A 17,975-nucleotide genomic window follows, 5' to 3' on the forward strand; every position below is an offset into this window, starting at 1 on the left:
AAAAAACTTGGTCTGCGATAACTTGCATTCAGTTTAAACCAGTGTTTTTCACATCACCAACACAGTGCATGCTGCTCTTGCATTGAACCCAATATCATTAAGAAAAAAAAAATTCACATTACTCATATATATAGAAACATCAGATTGCAAACAATAACCTTCATTTTATTTTTATTATTATTACTGAGATACAGAGAATGTTCCCAAACCTGAGTAACTAGTGACACTGCCAAGTTGAAAGTATCACAACACTGACCTCATACACTGACAAGCTGCCACATGGAGACCATTTGTTTCTTGATCAAAACATTCAATTTTAAAACTATTAAAAATAAAGCTGAAAAGCTGGCCTGAAGCAAGGGGTTTTGGCTTGCAGTCCAGAGTTGCAAAGATGATCCTGTAAGAAAATGTGTTGCAATAATTCTAGATGACTTTGTGTTTTTCACAGCATTAAAAAAAGGTGATGCCAATGCATTTTAGATTGTAAGTCATTTGACAATATACACTTTATTCTGATACAAAATTGAAGTATTTTAACAAATTTCAATCCATTATGGACTATATTGAAATTTTAAATTTCCATGCTATTTTAACTTGTTTAATCACAAGTTTCAAGATGTGTCAGCACACTAGCACCATTGCTCCTGAAGTCTTTGCCAGTTTTACCATTTTATTCTGTTTCCAATCTTGCGATATTATCTTCTACATGAAGGCCATTTTTTCTTCTGTGCAGATACTTGGATTACTTTAGTTCAGGAAAAAGCTAATAAAGAGAGATGTCAACCTGTAGCACCCACAGCAGAAAAAGAATCATTCATCAGATATGTGAATTTCAGCAATACTCAAGATCTTACATGCTCCACACAATTTAAGATACACACACTTGTCAGAGACCACACCCTGATTTGTGAATATTCCACCTCAATATAGACAGTACATGAAAACACATTAATGCCTTAAACACAGGAACCAAAGACAGCACATCAGTACATCACACAATCAATGCTTGATAAGATGAGGAACCTTAAGTATTTAAAGGATATTGAAGTTAAGATGCTGTGTTTAATTTCCATTTTCTGTAATAGCATAGTTACCTCCAGCAATCTGGGTTGCTTTTGGGGAAACCCCCTTGTCTACCTGGAAGTATAATTTTTGTTATCAAGTAAATTTCTGTACAACTGCATCTTAGGGATCAATACTTTGCATCTTTAATCTCCATCTCTATTTAAAGCTGCTATTTTCAACAGAAGCCAGTAAACAAAAACATGGCCATGAAACTGCTCCTAACTCCTTAAAGTGCCCCTTGGATGGAGATACAATTGACCAAGCACTCCCTTAAGAATGTGTTCTTTTTGGTCAAAGTTATTTGTAAATGAATTTTGCTGTAAGTAACTGAATTTAAGCACATTAGTCTTAACAAGTGTGTTATAAATCAAACTGTGAAAATAATTCAAACAGTATCTATTTCTGTATCTGGTTTAAAAAGAGCCATCCAGAGCACAGAACAAGTCTGCAGCAATGTGGAACCCTCTAAGGAAAGGTATTAAAATTTTAATTAATTTTAAATTTGATTTAAATTTTACTGTTAAAAAAACCCCAAAGACCACTGCAAATGCAAGAGCATTTGCCTGCACCTGAGGGGCAATGCTGTTCCTCATTACCTGTTGTGCAAATGCTTGTGGGACCTCTGCCAATCAGAGCAAAAGGTTCCCACTTTTAGGTCCAAAAAAGCAAGCTTGTCACCTCAGCAACAAGCTGGCACATTACACTAAGGCAACGTGACTGTACTGCTGCAGTTTCAGATTTAGGCTCAACCTTGGCTAAGCACAAACTTGTCTCAATGTTTCTTTAAAAAATATATGCAGTCATCAGGAGATTTTAAATTAAGTAGCTTCTGATTTTATGAACATCTCTGTATGTTACTTCCAAATCACATTTAACTGTGTATTACAAAGTCAGAAAATACTTTCTGTGAGTCTACAGACAGCAGATAAGAAGTTTAGGTACTTGAAACAGTTTGTGAACATGCCTCTGCCTCTGATTAGGCAGCTTCCATTTGACTACTTTCAGAGCAACTGAAGTATATCCAACACTAAAATAGAAATTGACTTCCTAAGAATGCACAGGCTCAGAAATGTATTGCAAAGTTTAAATAGATGCTGAAATACTTTATAAAAGGACCTGTGACAATCAAATATGCAGAAAAGGAAACATGTTTGAAGACATAATACATGTTCCACTCTGCATAAAATCAAGATTCTATGAGTTGTTATTGCCATTCAATTTGCCTGTACAAATGCCATTGTGATTTCAGCTGGGTATCATGTAACAGTATTAGCCTCAACTATCCTGCCTGAAAGCACCCAGAATCTGGAAGGGAGCTCTTTAATTTGCACAGGTAAATACAACATCACCTGGTAAACCAGGATCCACTACCCTTAGTAGGAGGGAAGTCCCAGCTTTCAGCGATACCAAGCTCCCTCCCAGAACGGGTGCAGCAGCAGCAGATCACACACTGCTGAGAACCGAAGAACCACTTCAAGTGTCACTGCCTTTCTGGGCCTCTCTGGGGCACCTCTTTCCACATCAAGGGACAGAACAATTTCCCCACACTCCCCACCCCAGCACACTCCCCAGTAACCAAAGCACATTATTTCAAAACATCAACTTGTCTCCTTGATCTCGGACACGAAGCAATTTTGTATCTGCCAGGAACAGAAGATTCTTGAATAGGAATTCTGCCAGCAAGCAGCCCTCATCCAGAACAGGAAACACTGGATGACATATGCTGGAATATTTGCTGCTCAGTGCTTATGGCTTCCCTTGATACTTAAAGGCTGTCAAAGGAAAGCCTAGAAGGAAGTAAGGGTTAAACACATTTTACTATACACTACAAATCTTACCCAGTCAGAAACCTTCATTTGAAGAGGATGTGCAAGACATTCCCCATTTTGTCAAGCAGCAGCTTCTCAATTCAACCTGAAAATTAAAGAAATTACTCTTACCTTGTTTAAAAACCTCCCACCGCTCTTTATAATTCATGAAAAATTTTAAAGGCAAACCTTACCTATGCTCATTGCCCTTCCTTTCAGGTCTAAATGCTAGACCTATTGATTTTGAGTCAACTCAAGTAGCTATCACTCAAGGAGGTTCCAAAAGGTGAAGAACTCTTGCTAGACTTTCTTCGATATTTCAGCTGTGATAAGCAGATTTAACTAGCCTTGGGAAAGCTGCTCACTATCAGCACAGTATCTTATTCCTTCACTTTTCTGGAAGTTGAAGCTGTTGCTCCTGCTGCCTTGTCATTCTTTAATTAGGCTGACTTCTCCATACTCAATAGGCTGCTGAAGTCCTGTCTTACGAGTCTCCTTAGCAATGTATGGATCAAAGAAGTACATCCTAGGTTCTGTAAAGCTGGCGGATCACTGTCCTCATGGCTTACACTTTTCCACGTCACAAACAACAGCTAAGCTACCCCACCCACCTACAAAGCGGTCACTTACATCCATCTCTTAAAAGGTTGCATACAGATCTTGTTCATAAAGTTTATTATGACACTATTTTTCAAAGTTAACATTGTAGTCACAGTACAGCTACAAGAGGCCCTGTTAAAAAGAACACTGTCAATACATTCTAAAAAAATTTAGAAATACCAGATCAATTATCAGAAGGGACATCAACCCCATCCTCCAGTTGTCCCTGCAATCAGATGCAGGCCCCAGGTGCAAGTCTACACATCTTCTAGCGTAGTAACGTACAAAGCATGTCAGTAGTTAGGTGTCTCACTCCCTAGTGAGTTGTGTTTTAGTTTCCCATGTTTTCAAACTCCAAATGGGTTGTTTAAAAAATGCCTTTATTGAAGTACAGCCTCCCCCCCACCCCAAGCCCAAATGAACACGTACAACAACAGAAGCGTTCACTAAACCACCAATTCTTGCTTTAACTTTTGAGATCTTTCAGAACTCCACAGACAATAAGCACACTTTGAAATCCATTTTGGAGGCTACCATCTTGACACTGGTTCTTTGTTTTAGCGTACTGCAGTCTAAATACACTCCAATAACAGCGTTTAAATAACATATGTTTAATTTTTTTCAAACAACACACTTATTTTTCTACCACTTCTTAAAAATTATAATTCATTATTAATATGACTGATTATGCCTTAAGCCATTTCATACATCTTTGCAGATTCATTCCTACACTGGAATTGCATTTACCTTATTCTGCACATTGACCCAGAAGTGAAACAGGTGTGAGTAATTCCAATACATATTGCCAAGTGTCTGAGTATTTCTTTTATTGACTGGGTCCCTACTCTTCTGAGTGAATTTACAGCAAGCACTGGCCTGGCAATAGTCAAGAGAATTCACATCAGATGAGGACAGGACAGACTGCAGTGCCTTAATTTGGAGGTCAGAAGTGAGAATGAAGTACAATTGCTAGCCAGATGTACTGGTCGTATTTTCTACTCCACTGCACCAAATCCAGTTGTAGCACACTATCATTCTACCTGTGGGAACTCAGGACCGTACCCCTCTATGTTGTGGGAGTGCTTCTAGTCGGTAAAATACAACTAGATCATGTTTTCTCTTTATCTTTGAGCTCTCAGCTGAGCACAGACATCTGCCAGCGAAACAGCTCAAGAACTCTATTTAAGAGCCCATGGGGAATGGGCTTTTGGAACGCATTACCTGGGACTGTCAGTGATTACACCTGTGCTACCCTTGGCTCCCAGTCAGAAGTATGTGTCCAGAAAATTGCCTAGGGTGCATGCAAGAAAGTATATAGCCATTAAATTATTGAGTAACATACCTATTACTCTCACTATGAAGCCTCATTTAATTGAAACAGTGCAGTCTGGTGCGAGGGAAAAGGAAATGGGGACAAAGGGGATGAAAATTCCAAGCCACCCTCCCCCAAGTATAGTTTTATTGAAACAGAATCATTGTATATCCCAAGGAAACAGGCACTTGATTCCCCCCACCTTAACTTCTCGGGAATTACAATAAATATAAAGGTAAAAAGCAAATTTCTTTTTCTCTCCACCCAAGACTTAAACAACTTCAGTTATCCCTTATGCATCTCAAACGAGACGGGAGACAGCTTTCATGTGTCTAAAGTTGGTCTTGTTAAAATATTTATCATGCCTTTTTTTTCTTGAAGCGCTAGTACTAATACAGAACTACAAATTAAAAAAATATGCACAAACCAAAAAGTAATTTAAAGTTTTCATTAAGATAAAGCTTAGTTCTATGATTCACAAACACTAATTTGAGTAACTCAATCCTAGTTATACATCTAAACAAACTATAATGCAACATACAGATGTTTTCCCTCTGTATGCCTATGAAACTCATGTCAATGACAGTTACGTATATACACTGAGACTAGACCCCTTAAGACTGCAAATCAATAGGTGTTTCTATTGTTAACTTTAAATTAATACAAAATAGTAATTGAAAAATGCATTTATCTTCTCTATTAACTAACAAGGAAACACCCTAAACTACATTTCATTTCTGTTATAGAGTTCTCTGCACTAAATGTGGAAAAACTGAACTACACAAATATTGAAAAGTTAAAAATTCATTGATTTGTTTATTCCTGGTACCACTACCACAATTTACAGGGCAATATACCTGATGTAATGGGAAAATAAAAAGAAAAAAGAAAGACAAAGCTACAACAGAGAAAGACCTCAGGAATGTACATCTAATCGACACTACATTGCATGAATCAATAGCTGCACTTTTTGCAAACTGTGGCTATGACAGTCCTGATCAAGAAGGGTTTCCTGTTTAAGCTGCAGTAACTTTTCTGACTATGGATCATCGTTCCTTCTGTGGCAGATTTTACAGTTCCTCTAATTCATTTGGGACGACTGTCTCAAAGTAACCTGCAGCTTTCCTGACAACTCCTCGCTCTCTCTCCTGCTAAGAACTGTAGCCTGTTGAATACAGGATAAGAAAATTATTACTCTCAGTGAACAGTTGTACATTATTAATCATCATTATAAATATACATTACACCTACCCTTTTTCTAGTAGCATTTTTAGAATCTTCTACCACCATAGCCCCCACTTCCACTTCCAGATCCATAGCCACCTAAAAAAACAGTGTGTATGCTGAAATACACGAGCAACAAGGGATTTAAACTCAAAAATGTTTTCTGTATAAATTCATACTTACCACCATAGGGACTGCCTGAACTTCTGCCACCAAAACTGCCACCACCTTTCATGGGACCATAGTTAGACTGCTGTTGTCCACTGTAATTGCCAAAATCATTGTAGTTTCCGCTTCCACCGTAATTACCTGAAACAAATTTATAAAGCAATGTTTGTTCAACGCTTAGGACACAAAACCCGCCAAATTCCAATGTCCAATGTAAAAGTAAATTGTAGTAGTTTAGAACAATTCAAAATGAAGTTCATTTATTTTGATGCTACCTCTATGCAAAATGCAGAAGTAACAGAAGACCCTTGGTATTTTTATGATCAGAAATTGGTATTTTATTGAAAATGAAACACATCACATTATAAGTACGTTTGAGTAGCTTATCAAAGCAAATTTGATGTTATTTTTCAATAGGCCAAATTAAGGCCCCCCAAAATCAGAAAATCATGAGTTTCACCATTGTTCTTCTACTGCACAACTTGCATGTATGACAATAATGCAAATTACAACTTATTTGTTCCAAAAAAGTTGTAGAAATGTAATGGGCATGCTGCATACACAGATCAGGAAGTATAGTAAAATATACAGCAGTTTTTGCAGCTTAACTCCCCAAATTTGGGGAAACCAATAAAAAAAGCTTATGAAAATCTGGATTTGTAGTCCTCACAAAGGAGGATGTGATCCACATGTTGTGAACTGGTATCCAACACTAACATACTGGAAATGGTCAAAACCATTAAAAAAACAGTATTTTTCCTTCATGTATAGATTTATAGCTGAAGCTTTTTGAAGAATACATCCCTGGCTAAACAACACTGTAGTTTATCAAAGCTGATTCACATGAAAAAGAACTTTCCTAATGCAACATGGGCATTCTAGGTATTAAAACCTAGACAACTAATTTTATGAATTACTACATTTCAAGCATCATGAAATGAAGCCTAAGAACCATGGATGTAGAATTAAAGCTAGAATCTTACCACCACCAAAATTTCCTCCTTCATTGTAGCCATCATATCCTCCTCCTCCACCTCCGTATCCACCACCTGGGTTTCCATATCCTGGTCCTCCACCACCACCATAACCTCCTCTGCTGCCATAGCCAGGACCACCTCCATAGTTACCACCTTTGAATAAAAGAGGAGTCAAACTTAATACACCAAACCTAAAATACTGGTAAGATCCATTTAACAAAAAAGCCCAAACCAACACACTTGCACAATAAAATGCCCCACCCACAGTGTTTTCCCTGTATTATATTCATTGCGGTTGCATAATTTATCTAAACCATTTATTTGATAAAAAATCTCCATGCTTATAAAATCAAGACCTAAGTAATTAATTACATTCTACTTCCCTCATCCCTTCTTGTTTTCTGGTAATTGCATTTTTTAGCCTTTTGGTAATTCTTGCATTTCTCTTCAATGCATTCTGGATACTCATCCTAACTGCATTGCAAGAAAGATACTACTGAACCACAAGAAGAAGTCTAAAGAGTTGACTGAAAACAGTTGTTCATTGCTTTACTCAGTTTTAGTCATCTCAACTGACATCAGAATTTTCATTTAGTTTTCAATAATAAACAGCTCCCTCGTGACATGAGATTTTTTAAGGGTAAATACAGATGAGTATTTTTTTCCACCCATCATTTTATGGGGAGAACAAAAAAAAAAAGTTAACTCTTCACAGCTCTACAATGTAGAATTTCATTTTCATTATTGCTATTACCACATTATCACCAAAACATTTCACTTCCAAGGTGAAGGCAAGACTTACAGCTGGTTCTAACATTGGGGGAAAAGGAAGTGAACAATACACTTACCATCACCAAATCCATTGTATCCGTCACCACCCCCAAAGCTTCCTCTGCTCCCACCACCGCCACCACCACCCCCATAGCCTCCTAGAACACAAAACAGATGAGAATGTTTTCCTGAACAAACATATTAAATGTTTAAGCCAACTAACACAGGAAATTGAAAAAAAAAATAAACCCAACACCAAACCAAAATGTAAATCACATTCTATACTAATATTCCAATCACTTACCTCTGCCACCAAAGTTTCCTCCTCGGCCAAAATTCCCTCCACCGCCTCCGAAGTTTCCACGGCCCATGAAGTTGCCTGAGCCACCCCCACGACCTACAAAATATTTCACTTGAATTACATTAATTGAAAACCTGTTACACAAAATAGCTATGCACAACTACAACTCACCTCTCTGAGAGCTAGCAGTCTGCATCTCTTGTTTTGAGAGTGCTTTTTTCACTTCACAGTTGTGTCCATTTATAGTGTGGTATTTCTGAACTACAGGAAACAGTGAAAAAGGAAAGTTAAAAAATCACATCTCTGCAATATGCTATAAACTTTCATAGAAAGTTACTGTAAGGCATGTGGCACACTTTGAAAAGTAACATTAAACCAACCCCATCCTTTACAATAATAAAGCAGTTGATTATGCAATCATCTCATTCCACACACTGCTCTTCTGAGATCTTAACACTTTTATCCCATAAGTCATTTCTCACTGAAGAGCTTACATACCAACAATTTTATCAACTGTATCATGATCATCAAAAGTTACAAAAGCGAAGCCTCTCTTCTTTCCACTCTGCCTGTCTTCCATGACCTCTATGGTTTCAATCTTGCCATATTTTTCAAAGTACTCCCTTAAATTATATTCTTCTGTATCTTCTTTAATTCCACCAACAAATATTTTCTTTACTGTGAGGTGTGCCCCAGGCTTTACAGAATCCTACAATGTCAAAAATGACAATCAGTGCTTAAAGTAGTAGGTAAAGATTAAGATATGTGTTTAACTGGAACACAAACTCACCTCCCTTGAAACTGCTCTCTTTGGTTCAACCACGCGTCCATCAACCTTATGTGGTCGAGCGCTCATGGCAGCATCCACCTCCTCCACACAGGAGTAAGTCACAAAGCCAAAGCCTCTGGAACGTTTTGTTTGTGGGTCTCTCATCACCTGCAAACACACAAGGAGGCACTTTGATTTCTGTGCTACTTTAAGTACCTAACCCTTTCAAAAGCACAAACAAATAATAGAGACTTTACCACACAGTCCGTGAGTGTGCCCCATTTTTCAAAGTGCTCTCTCAAGCTATCATCTGTTGTTTCAAAGCTCAGACCTCCAATGAACAGCTTTCTCAACTGCTCTGGCTCCTTTGGCTCATGGCCCTACAAAATCAAAAAATCACAAACAGATTTTGAATACAAATCACAGAATTAAAATTTTACTGAATTACTAGAAATTATTTGTGCACATTATAACTACAAATACGTGAAATACATTTACATAAAAACAATGACTTCTAATGAGTTTAGACAGCAAAACTGTAAACACTTAATGAAGTGTGATTTTAATTAAAATACTAACAACTTAAAGAGCGTTAAATGCAAAGAGTAAAGGGATTTCAATATACTAGATAACTCAGCTGCTCCCCACCACCCAGAAGTGCATTCATTCTGTGCCTATCTTTGAGCTGCAGATCGCACAACAGGGGATGAAGCACGGCTAGATAAAGGGAAGGTCTAACACTTTACAAAGCACAAATATGCAGAACTACAAAAAATTTAAGGACGCAGTATACAAGAAAAAAAGGTTGCTGCTTGGGCTGAGTGTCTTCTCTTTGGGGATGTCCATTTTTGAAAGGTTACTTTTATGCATTTTTGTTAAACACATCAATACTAAACTCCTTGAAATTATAAATTCTGTATTTTGATAATTTTATTATTGGAGTACATGCAAGCAAGAAAGGGCAAATATATACGTGGATTTTAGTTTTATGGGAAATACCTCTTAAATGTCAGACAACGTGGACCTACATCTTACAGACAAAAAAATGCCAGGAGTAACAAGTCACCAATGACCAGTAGTGGGTACAACTATTGGAATGAGACTGGTAACTTAGCAAGCATCACAGAACCAACAAGTTCAATAGTTTTTGGTAACACTGTCTATATATGACCAGCTACATTTTAAAAGATGCAAATTTTCAGATCCCAGTTTTTTATCATGTGACTGAAACGGGCTTAAGAGTACAACTGTGTTTCTGCTCTGTTCCAGTGCTACTCTTTTTTAGCAGATAGTCAATTTCCACATACATCTGATGAGGAGTTCACAAAAAATTTTTTCAGAATTGCCATTGTCAGAGAAGTCTTACAAAAAGCAACCAGATTAAAATCTCATTTAGCAAGTGGGTAGTTTTGTGCATGTAAAACACTGCACAAGATGCTGGCCAGCTATGCTGTGTATGACTTCAGTTCTGCAGCACCAATGTTCAACAGGCTTCATTGTTTCTACTGCAGTGCATTAAACCAGACTAGACACAGCATTATCCTGAGGTGAACTACATGAAAACAGTCACAGACTTCCATCTGTAGACATCTTGCTTCAAATCTGAAGTGCCTGAACTTTTGCCATGCTGCTAGGGTTGGCCAGGAAGGCTTAAGCCCCTTTCAGTGAGACTTTTCGTATTATATAGTGCTTTAGCAAACCATTGGTTTGTAATACTCAAGACTGTACTACAGCAAACAGTAACTAAGATTATGAAAAGCTGTCTAGGAAGTAAATCCCTGCCCTTACACCTGCTGAGTTTTCTTAGAAAGAACCCCACCATTCTTGGTAACAGCCTTCTATTTAAGGTTTTGTTACCTCAGGATCATCATATAAATTATTAACAGTCAATGGTCCCAGGACAACAAAGCTAAGCTTCTAGTGCCTTCCAAGCGGTCCAGACTATAAAGGTATTAAAGAAAACAAATCACCCTTTTCACTATATTGAAACTTTTCATTTTAGAGGATTACATTCCTACTGCATACAGAAACTGCTATAGGTCAAGCATTATCTGTTGCTAATTGCAATTTTTAAAATCTACTGTTAATGTTTAGTTGGGTTATGTTAAAACAGGGAACACTGTTTCAAGCTGTTCTACACATATTGGAATAAATTTTTTATGTGAAACAAGTTTAGACTCCTCCAAAATCAGAAACCTATGTAAGGGAAAACTGGACAGACTATTTACAGTTCTCTGATATTATTCAAGGCTATGAGGGTTTCCAGCTAACTCAAAATACTTTTACCTTAAAAGAATGACCACAGAATTTTTCAGGTAAGGAAAAGTGAAGTTCTTTTCTGCTTATTGTTTTTATGTGCACAAAAACAGCTGTTCTCATTCAGCAAGAGTAACACCCACTGTTAAAGCTTCTATTGGACCAAAATTATCCCTAGGACACATACAGTTTATAGGAACTCTGTACAAAACGAGAAGGTAATATTTCCTTAGAGAATTAGGGAATTGTTTTTTTATGCAGTTTGTTCCCACTGGGATTTTTCAGAGTGCTGTCCTCTATCACACAAGATGCTGCTTCTCAACTGTTCTGTTGCCAGTTACTTCTAACAATTGTGTTTCCTGTACAGAAATTCCTGCAGAACACATCTCTCCCTCAGTGTAACTCTAGCAGAGTCAGGCTGCCTCCTGCTCAGCTGACGCGGCAGTAGAGCGCGCCATTTTGCAGCACTCCTCTGGTAGGAGCGGGGAGGGCAGCTGCAAGACCGCCCGGCCTGCCTGTAGTCGGCAAGACAATGTTTCTCCCCCTAAGCTGTCAGAGCGGCTTCCAGACACATTACAAGGCTCTGCGGACGCGCAGAACGTTCCTTCTACCCCGACTTTGGCCTTCCCCCCGCTAAAACCCAAGCGCTGCGCGAGCCGGGCCGCCTCCATTTTGTGCTCAGCCGCGGCCGCCGCGCCGCCAATATGGAGCCGAGGGCGGGGCGGGCGGCCAGCGCCACAGTGGCGCCATGGGCGGGGCCGGGCCGCAAGGCCCAGGCAGAGCCGGGCGGCGGCTCCCGCGGGCCCGCTGCTCACCTCCTGCCGCCAGCAAAACCACACCGCTGCTCCCAGGCCCTACCGAAACCCCCAACACGCGGCGCGGTGCAATGTACCTCTCGCCTAAGAGGGGGAGGAAGAAGCTAGGACCCCCCCGGGACTCCTGCCAAAAATGCTCATCTTTGCAGAAATCCTGTCCCCTACTGAGACAACGCTGCTGCAGATACATACTGCTTCTACCCCGAGGTTGCCATCAATTGGAATTTCCTGTGGCAGGGGTTTTGAATAATCAGCCTTTTGGATTTGCAGCATTTCTCTCTAAAGGCAATTTTTAGGTGGAGCTCTCCCATGCATTCTACCTCTGAGCAGCAGCAAATGCCCACAAAATGCTTGTCACCAAACCTACACTCAGCTGAACCTGAGACCACACTGTCCCCAGGCAGTATAATCCTAGAATGTCTTCTGAAATGGGAAAGCTTACAGGCAACTGGGGCCTCAGCAACTTTGCCTGTGAAACTTGTTCTCTAGAAAATCAACAGTTTTTAAGATCACTGCAGGGCAGTTTACTTTTGTGTACTACAAGAGCTTATTTACTATGCAGCTGATCTACCCCATTTACACTTAATTCGAAGTTCGAATGAGTGAGAGTTTCAACATTCCTTCCAGAAGGATTTAACACACTGTACTTCAATACAAAATAATCATACACTACCAGACGCATGCAATTCGGACAAGGTTTGTTTGTAATTCAAGTGTATAGGCCCTCGCACATTGCAGTAGTGTATCATTCCAGAAAAAAGTTGGTTTGAACAAGCTAAAATATTCAATCAACCTGAAAAAGTAATGTTAGAAAGCAAACAAATCCAAATAAACGAAGAGAAAATGCCTCTGTTATAAGCTATTTAAGCACGTTAAATACCCTTCTTGCTGATCGTAAAATTATTTTCTGAAGGGTATTAAGAACTTTCCCCCCTCCCACTTCCACACCCTGCCCCAAAAGTAACTAGCTCCCATCCTCCCAAAAACATCCCCGACATCTTCTCTATACTACGCACCTTATTCAGTCTACGGTATTTCTGCTAGAAGCAAAAGAAAACAGTTATTTTTACTTAGTACAGCTCGCTTTCATTTGCAGTGACTATCAGGCAACCATTTTTAGTTAAAAAAAAAGAAAAAAAAAAAGAAAAAAAAAAAAGAAAATAGGAACCTGTCTTCATTCCCACTAAAAACAGGACTTTGAAGGTAGGACGTAATCAAGTTCCTGCTGATACTCTGAGGATGCATGAATTTAATAATTACACCTTGCTTTAACAAGAAACATATATTTAATCAGTTTGTTAGAACAGAAAGTTAGACAAGCAAAATTTCCCCATTATGCTTAACAACCCACCCCATTAAACTGTAAGTAATAAATTGCAATTTAAAGTTACTCCGCTAATACGGGGATGAAGAAGGTAGAAAAAAAAAAAAGGATATTAATATAGCAGATAGAAATGGTTAACTTGGGAGTTTTGCATCTTTTCCCCTTAAAACTACTTTATTTTTAATAAAATAACCCATCCTCTCACCTGTGAGGATCGTCTTCCTTTCCTCTTGTAGTCTTCCACTTCTCTCTCTTCCTTAATAGCAGCCATTTTGGAAGGGTACTCTAACTCAGCCTTTCTTTTAGATCTAGGAAACCTAGAAAACAGGTTGGATAAGTCAGTACTTACCCCAGTTCCTGTGACACAGGGCCTTCTCTGGGTGCAATGCACAGGTGTGGCTTTACAGGAAGAAACGGGTGAAAGTTAAAAAAAAAAACAAAACCCAAAAGTATTTAAATGGGTAGAATAAAAAGCCTCAGCCTACACAGATAAAGATTAAAAAGAGCTGCAATAGAAACATCTGCTATCCCTATCAAGCTCACTTCACAAACTAATGCTAATATCCGTAGCAAACCTGTGTCTATTACTGTCTGACAAAACTAATGTGAATACAACTGATACACAACAAGCAAATTCCACCTTTGATACCCAAACCCATTGTATAAGTTCTGTTTCTCTGGACTTTTAACCCCCAAAACATTTAATTTTGCCAATACTTTTTATTAGTTACTGCTTACTAGTTATTGCTGCTTATTTCTGATGTGTAATTTCCTGTAGTCAGGTATCCAGAAGCACGGAACACTAGAGAATGTTCCTGTATTAAAAAAATACTTTCCACTGTGAGTAATCCAAGAACCCCTTACTGATGCTACCTTGCAATATCAAGAACTGCTGATCCTCAGCAGTGTGTAGAACTAAGCATCTACATTACTTCTGCTCCCATATTATCTATTTGATTACTGATCTGTACACTATGTAGTGTATGTGCCACTACAAATAGGAAGTCTTTTACAAGATAAGCTAAGTGAATGAACCCATACCTACACATTCCAACACAAAGAATTATGTTCCTTTTGGCCTTTTTCCTATAAAATTTTCTAGGATCCTTCAGTTAGTCCTAATATTAATGTACTGGTATCTCGGGCCAACATTCATTACTACTTTGGATGTTGCTTGAAGCTTTACTGCACTAGCCAAAAGGCAATACTGTTAACTACATAACATACTTCAGTAAAACTATACTTGTGCAGCATTTAAAAGCATAGATATTCACAAGATTATGTGTATTTCTGTGAGAGGTTTGTTTGTTTGGGTTGTGGGCTTTTTTTAAAAAGTTTTCTGCCTCCAAATTTTGTTCCTGCATATGGAAAGGCAGGCAGGTCTCTACTAATGAGCAATATATGCTGTTACTCAAAGCGGAAATTCTTAAACATAACTTCATGTTAAAATCCGGTGTCAAATTAAATTCAACTGTGAAATCATGAGCATCAAAATTAAATGCACTAACAATTGTAAAGGTTTTATTAAGTAACTTTGAAGTTACTTATTATCTTCAGTTCCTCTCTACACAATGCTAGAACCTGCTCTTGAAATCCTTTAAATCAAACATGAGTTTGACTTAAGAGGTATTAGGATATTAAGTACTTTAACTGAGCTGTTCCGTTTTTTAAGTCATATAAGGGAGGTATGAAACAGAACATTAACACTTCAAGGGCTTTTTACAAACTAGCTGTATGGCAAAATAAAGCTTCAGGAATTGTTAGGGAGGAAAGGGATAAGCTTTCCAAAGTAATGGAAAGTATGAATCCCCTTCTGAAGGTGCTTTCCCCAGCGAGGCTTCACAATGGCCAACATAAAGCTCCTGGGCATGGGCTCTGCCCCAATGGCCTCAGAAGGCTGAGGGTTAAAAAGGGAGTTGTCTTCTTGCTAATGCACACCAGCTCACGTGGAACCCTGCTCAGTCCTATTCCTATTGTGCCTTACAGGAAGACTGACAGCACTACATTTGTTAGTTCTTATCACCAACAAAATACTCTCTTCAACTCGTTATCAAAACATCCAGAATACTTTTCGTTATTGCTTGTCAGACTAGCATTGAGCAAGTATCTGCTGCAACTCAACTACAGAACTTAAAAGCAGTCCCCAAGGAAATCTTTGAATTTTAATGATAAAGTAGTCACCAGGACATTTCTCATTACTCACAATACTGCTCCATCTCTTACAGGAGAAAAGAAACTAACAAGAGATAAACCAAATATTACCAAGATGGAAGTTCACCCATCCAATCAGAGAATACTATGGAAATCCACTGGTCTTTTTTATAAGCAATTGAAGTTGGACCTAAAGTGCATACAGTAGGGTCTTCTAGCAAATCTAAGTCAAAGCAGGAAAAAATCTAGTTCTCAGTTTTAAGTGTGTTAGTAGTGTATTCCCAACACCAACAGGAACGCGTGCCTGGGAAAAACCCCAAGACATTAGCTTTATACCTGATGTGACACGTTTCCAAGCTTTACTGAACCACGTTCAAATGCTTTGAAAACATCACCCCTCTCAAGCTATTAAACTCTGAAGCAGCTAAAAAAATTGCTTACATGATAAAGTTGTTTTTAGCTGCTTTGGTAAGAGATCCAGTTTGTTCTGTTTTTAATGCACGAACAGAAACTAGTGCGAGCTGTAGGGTTTCTCTGATCTTGATTTTTTAAGGTTTCACCTTTCAGTGAAGAAAGTGAGATACAAAATACCACACACACAAAAAAAAAAAAAAAAGCGCACTATTTTTGCTTGCCATACTCGGAAACACTTGAACAAAAAAACCCCCAGGTTCTGAGGTAAGGAAAGCAAGGGTAGGATATCATGACTACTTCCCTCCAAGAGAGAGGATGATTCCTCTAGATTTATGCAGACTGCTTCGTGCTGCTCACCAGGATCATGGCAGAATGCCACCGAATGTCCTGGGTCTTTTGCATATGTAATTGTGGGAGAGGAGAAAAGGAAAACAACTCTATATTCCTTACCCCACCTCCTCGGGCACTAAAGGCTCCTGACACGCTTTAACACCCTCTGGGCAAAGGTGAGAGATATCAGGGAGGTGCTACAAAGTGAAGGAACATTCTTCTGCCAGATGCAGCGTACTGCACTAAACAATTTTAATGCTTTTAGAAGTGTTCCGAGAAAACTAAGTGTGTTTAAGAATACCCCTGCCGCACTACTTCGGGTAACTTACGCTGGACGGGGGGGGGGGGGGGGAACCGGGGAAAGGAAAGGAACACTGGGAGGGCAGAACAATGACACACGCACGTGTAGGGCTCGCCTTGCCCTACTCCTGCCGGAATACGCGCCCAGGTGTTTTGGTGTCCCCAGGACTGCTGCGAAGGGCTCTGCTGACCACAGCGCTGCCCCAGGCCGAGGGCTGGGCCCCTCTCACCCACGCGCCGGAGCGCTGCGAAATGGCGGCCGCAGCCCGCGGGGCCGCGCGGCGGAAGCGCCGCCTCTCCCGCTCCCTCTCTCTTCCTGCCGCGCCGCCATTGCAGAATAACGCGGCGTGTCGCAGGGGAAAGCAAGTCTGGAGCGCGGCAGGAACGCTACAAGGAGGCGGCGGCCGCGGGAACTGCAAGAGGTTCCATGACGTGTTGCCGCCAACCACCCCTTTCCCGCCGCGCTTTCCCGCCCGCAGGCTCGGGCGGAACTCAAATTGCTCTAGCTCCGCGCGGCAGGAACCGCCTCGCCTCCGCCCCCACCTTGGCCGATGGCGGCGAGCCCCGCGCCCCGCGCGCAGTTACCTCCATTTTGTGGCCCGGCTCGGCCAGCGCAGCGGCAATATGGAGCCGGGCGGGAGAGTAGGGGGCGGGCGCGGGGGGGGTCACGTGGCGGCAAGGCGGCCTCGGGGCGGCGCGCGCGCTGCGGCCGTTACCGCTTTTCTTCTCTGGGCCCGACGCCCATCCCCCACCCCCTTCCTCTCCTCCGCCGTCCGCGCGCCGCCAGCGCCGCGCGCCGCCTTCCCCGCCGGGAGGACAGAAAGGGTCGGGAGCGAGGGAAGGTGGGGAGAGGGAAGGTGCGGAGAAGGGTAGGGAGGCGAGGAAAGAGAAGATATCACCGTGCCGGCGTTCAGCGACAGCGCCTTCCCGCCCTCGTCGGTCCCACGCCGGCCGCCGGCCCCGCGCACGAACCGCCGCCCGCTGTGGGGGTGGCGGCGCCGGCGCAGCCGCGACGGGCGCGCGGGGCGGCCCCGCCTCCCCTCAGTGGGGCCGCCCCCGCCCCGCCCCCGCAGCCCGGGCCGGGGCCGAGCGCGGGGGCCCCGCTGAGGGAGCGCTGTGAGCCGAGATCCGCAGAGGACGGCACAGAGAGGGCACCAGGTGCCTGGCAGGCGAGAGGAGGAAACGGGGAAATGCCCTGCTTACTGTAGGGATATCTGCAGGAGTATCAGGGTGTCCCGGAGGTGCACAGAACCTTCTAAGAGAAGTTATTTGTCTTGCGTATTGTTTTACGCTGGAGATGCTGCAAGGAGGCAGCTGAAGATTATTGGCTCGTTCAGCGCTCCCTCTCAGAACTGAGCCTAGTCAGTTTCCGGATAAATACCAAAACAAG

The 17,975-nt window shown here is 41.0% G+C and overlaps 1 protein-coding gene across 14 annotated transcripts; it reads right to left on the reverse strand.

Moving 5' to 3' along the window:
• Positions 1–129: 129 nt before the first annotated feature.
• Positions 130–17,595, reverse strand: HNRNPA3 (heterogeneous nuclear ribonucleoprotein A3). 14 transcript variants are annotated; one of them, XR_001522748.2, is made up of 14 exons: positions 15,983–16,125; positions 13,596–13,707; positions 13,083–13,106; positions 9,253–9,375; positions 9,017–9,163; positions 8,725–8,935; positions 8,398–8,487; positions 8,230–8,337; positions 8,003–8,083; positions 7,161–7,307; positions 6,193–6,318; positions 6,037–6,108; positions 2,904–2,979; positions 130–763 (listed from the first exon to the last, which is right to left on the reverse strand). XR_001522748.2 is itself a non-coding variant. In XM_015634450.3 (13 exons), exons 2-12 carry the CDS (start codon positions 13,659–13,661, stop codon positions 6,056–6,058), a joined length of 1,176 nt encoding a protein of 391 aa, XP_015489936.1. In that variant the 5' UTR covers positions 13,662–13,707; positions 17,485–17,593; the 3' UTR covers positions 3,916–5,950; positions 6,037–6,055. The 14 variants fall into 14 exon arrangements, 11 of the variants coding, with proteins under 11 accessions (XP_015489936.1, XP_015489938.1, XP_015489937.1 ...); XR_001522747.2 differs by having other exon boundaries at positions 130–784; XR_001522746.2 differs by having other exon boundaries at positions 130–1,137.
• Positions 17,596–17,975: the final 380 nt, after the last annotated feature.

Source organism: Parus major, chromosome 7 (genome assembly GCF_001522545.3).
Source record: "Parus major isolate Abel chromosome 7, Parus_major1.1, whole genome shotgun sequence".
NCBI lineage: Eukaryota > Metazoa > Chordata > Aves > Passeriformes > Paridae > Parus > Parus major.

Bases quoted from the DNA above. Each gene is read 5' to 3' on its own strand.
- HNRNPA3 (XM_015634457.3), bottom strand. The intron at 8,488-8,724 runs GTATGTAAGCTC...TGTTTCCTGTAG, and splicing joins TACAGTTGATAAAATTGTTG to TTCAGAAATACCACACTATA. The intron at 6,319-7,160 runs GTAAGATTCTAG...AATTTGTTTCAG, and splicing joins AGGAGGAAATTTTGGTGGTG to GTAATTACGGTGGAAGCGGA.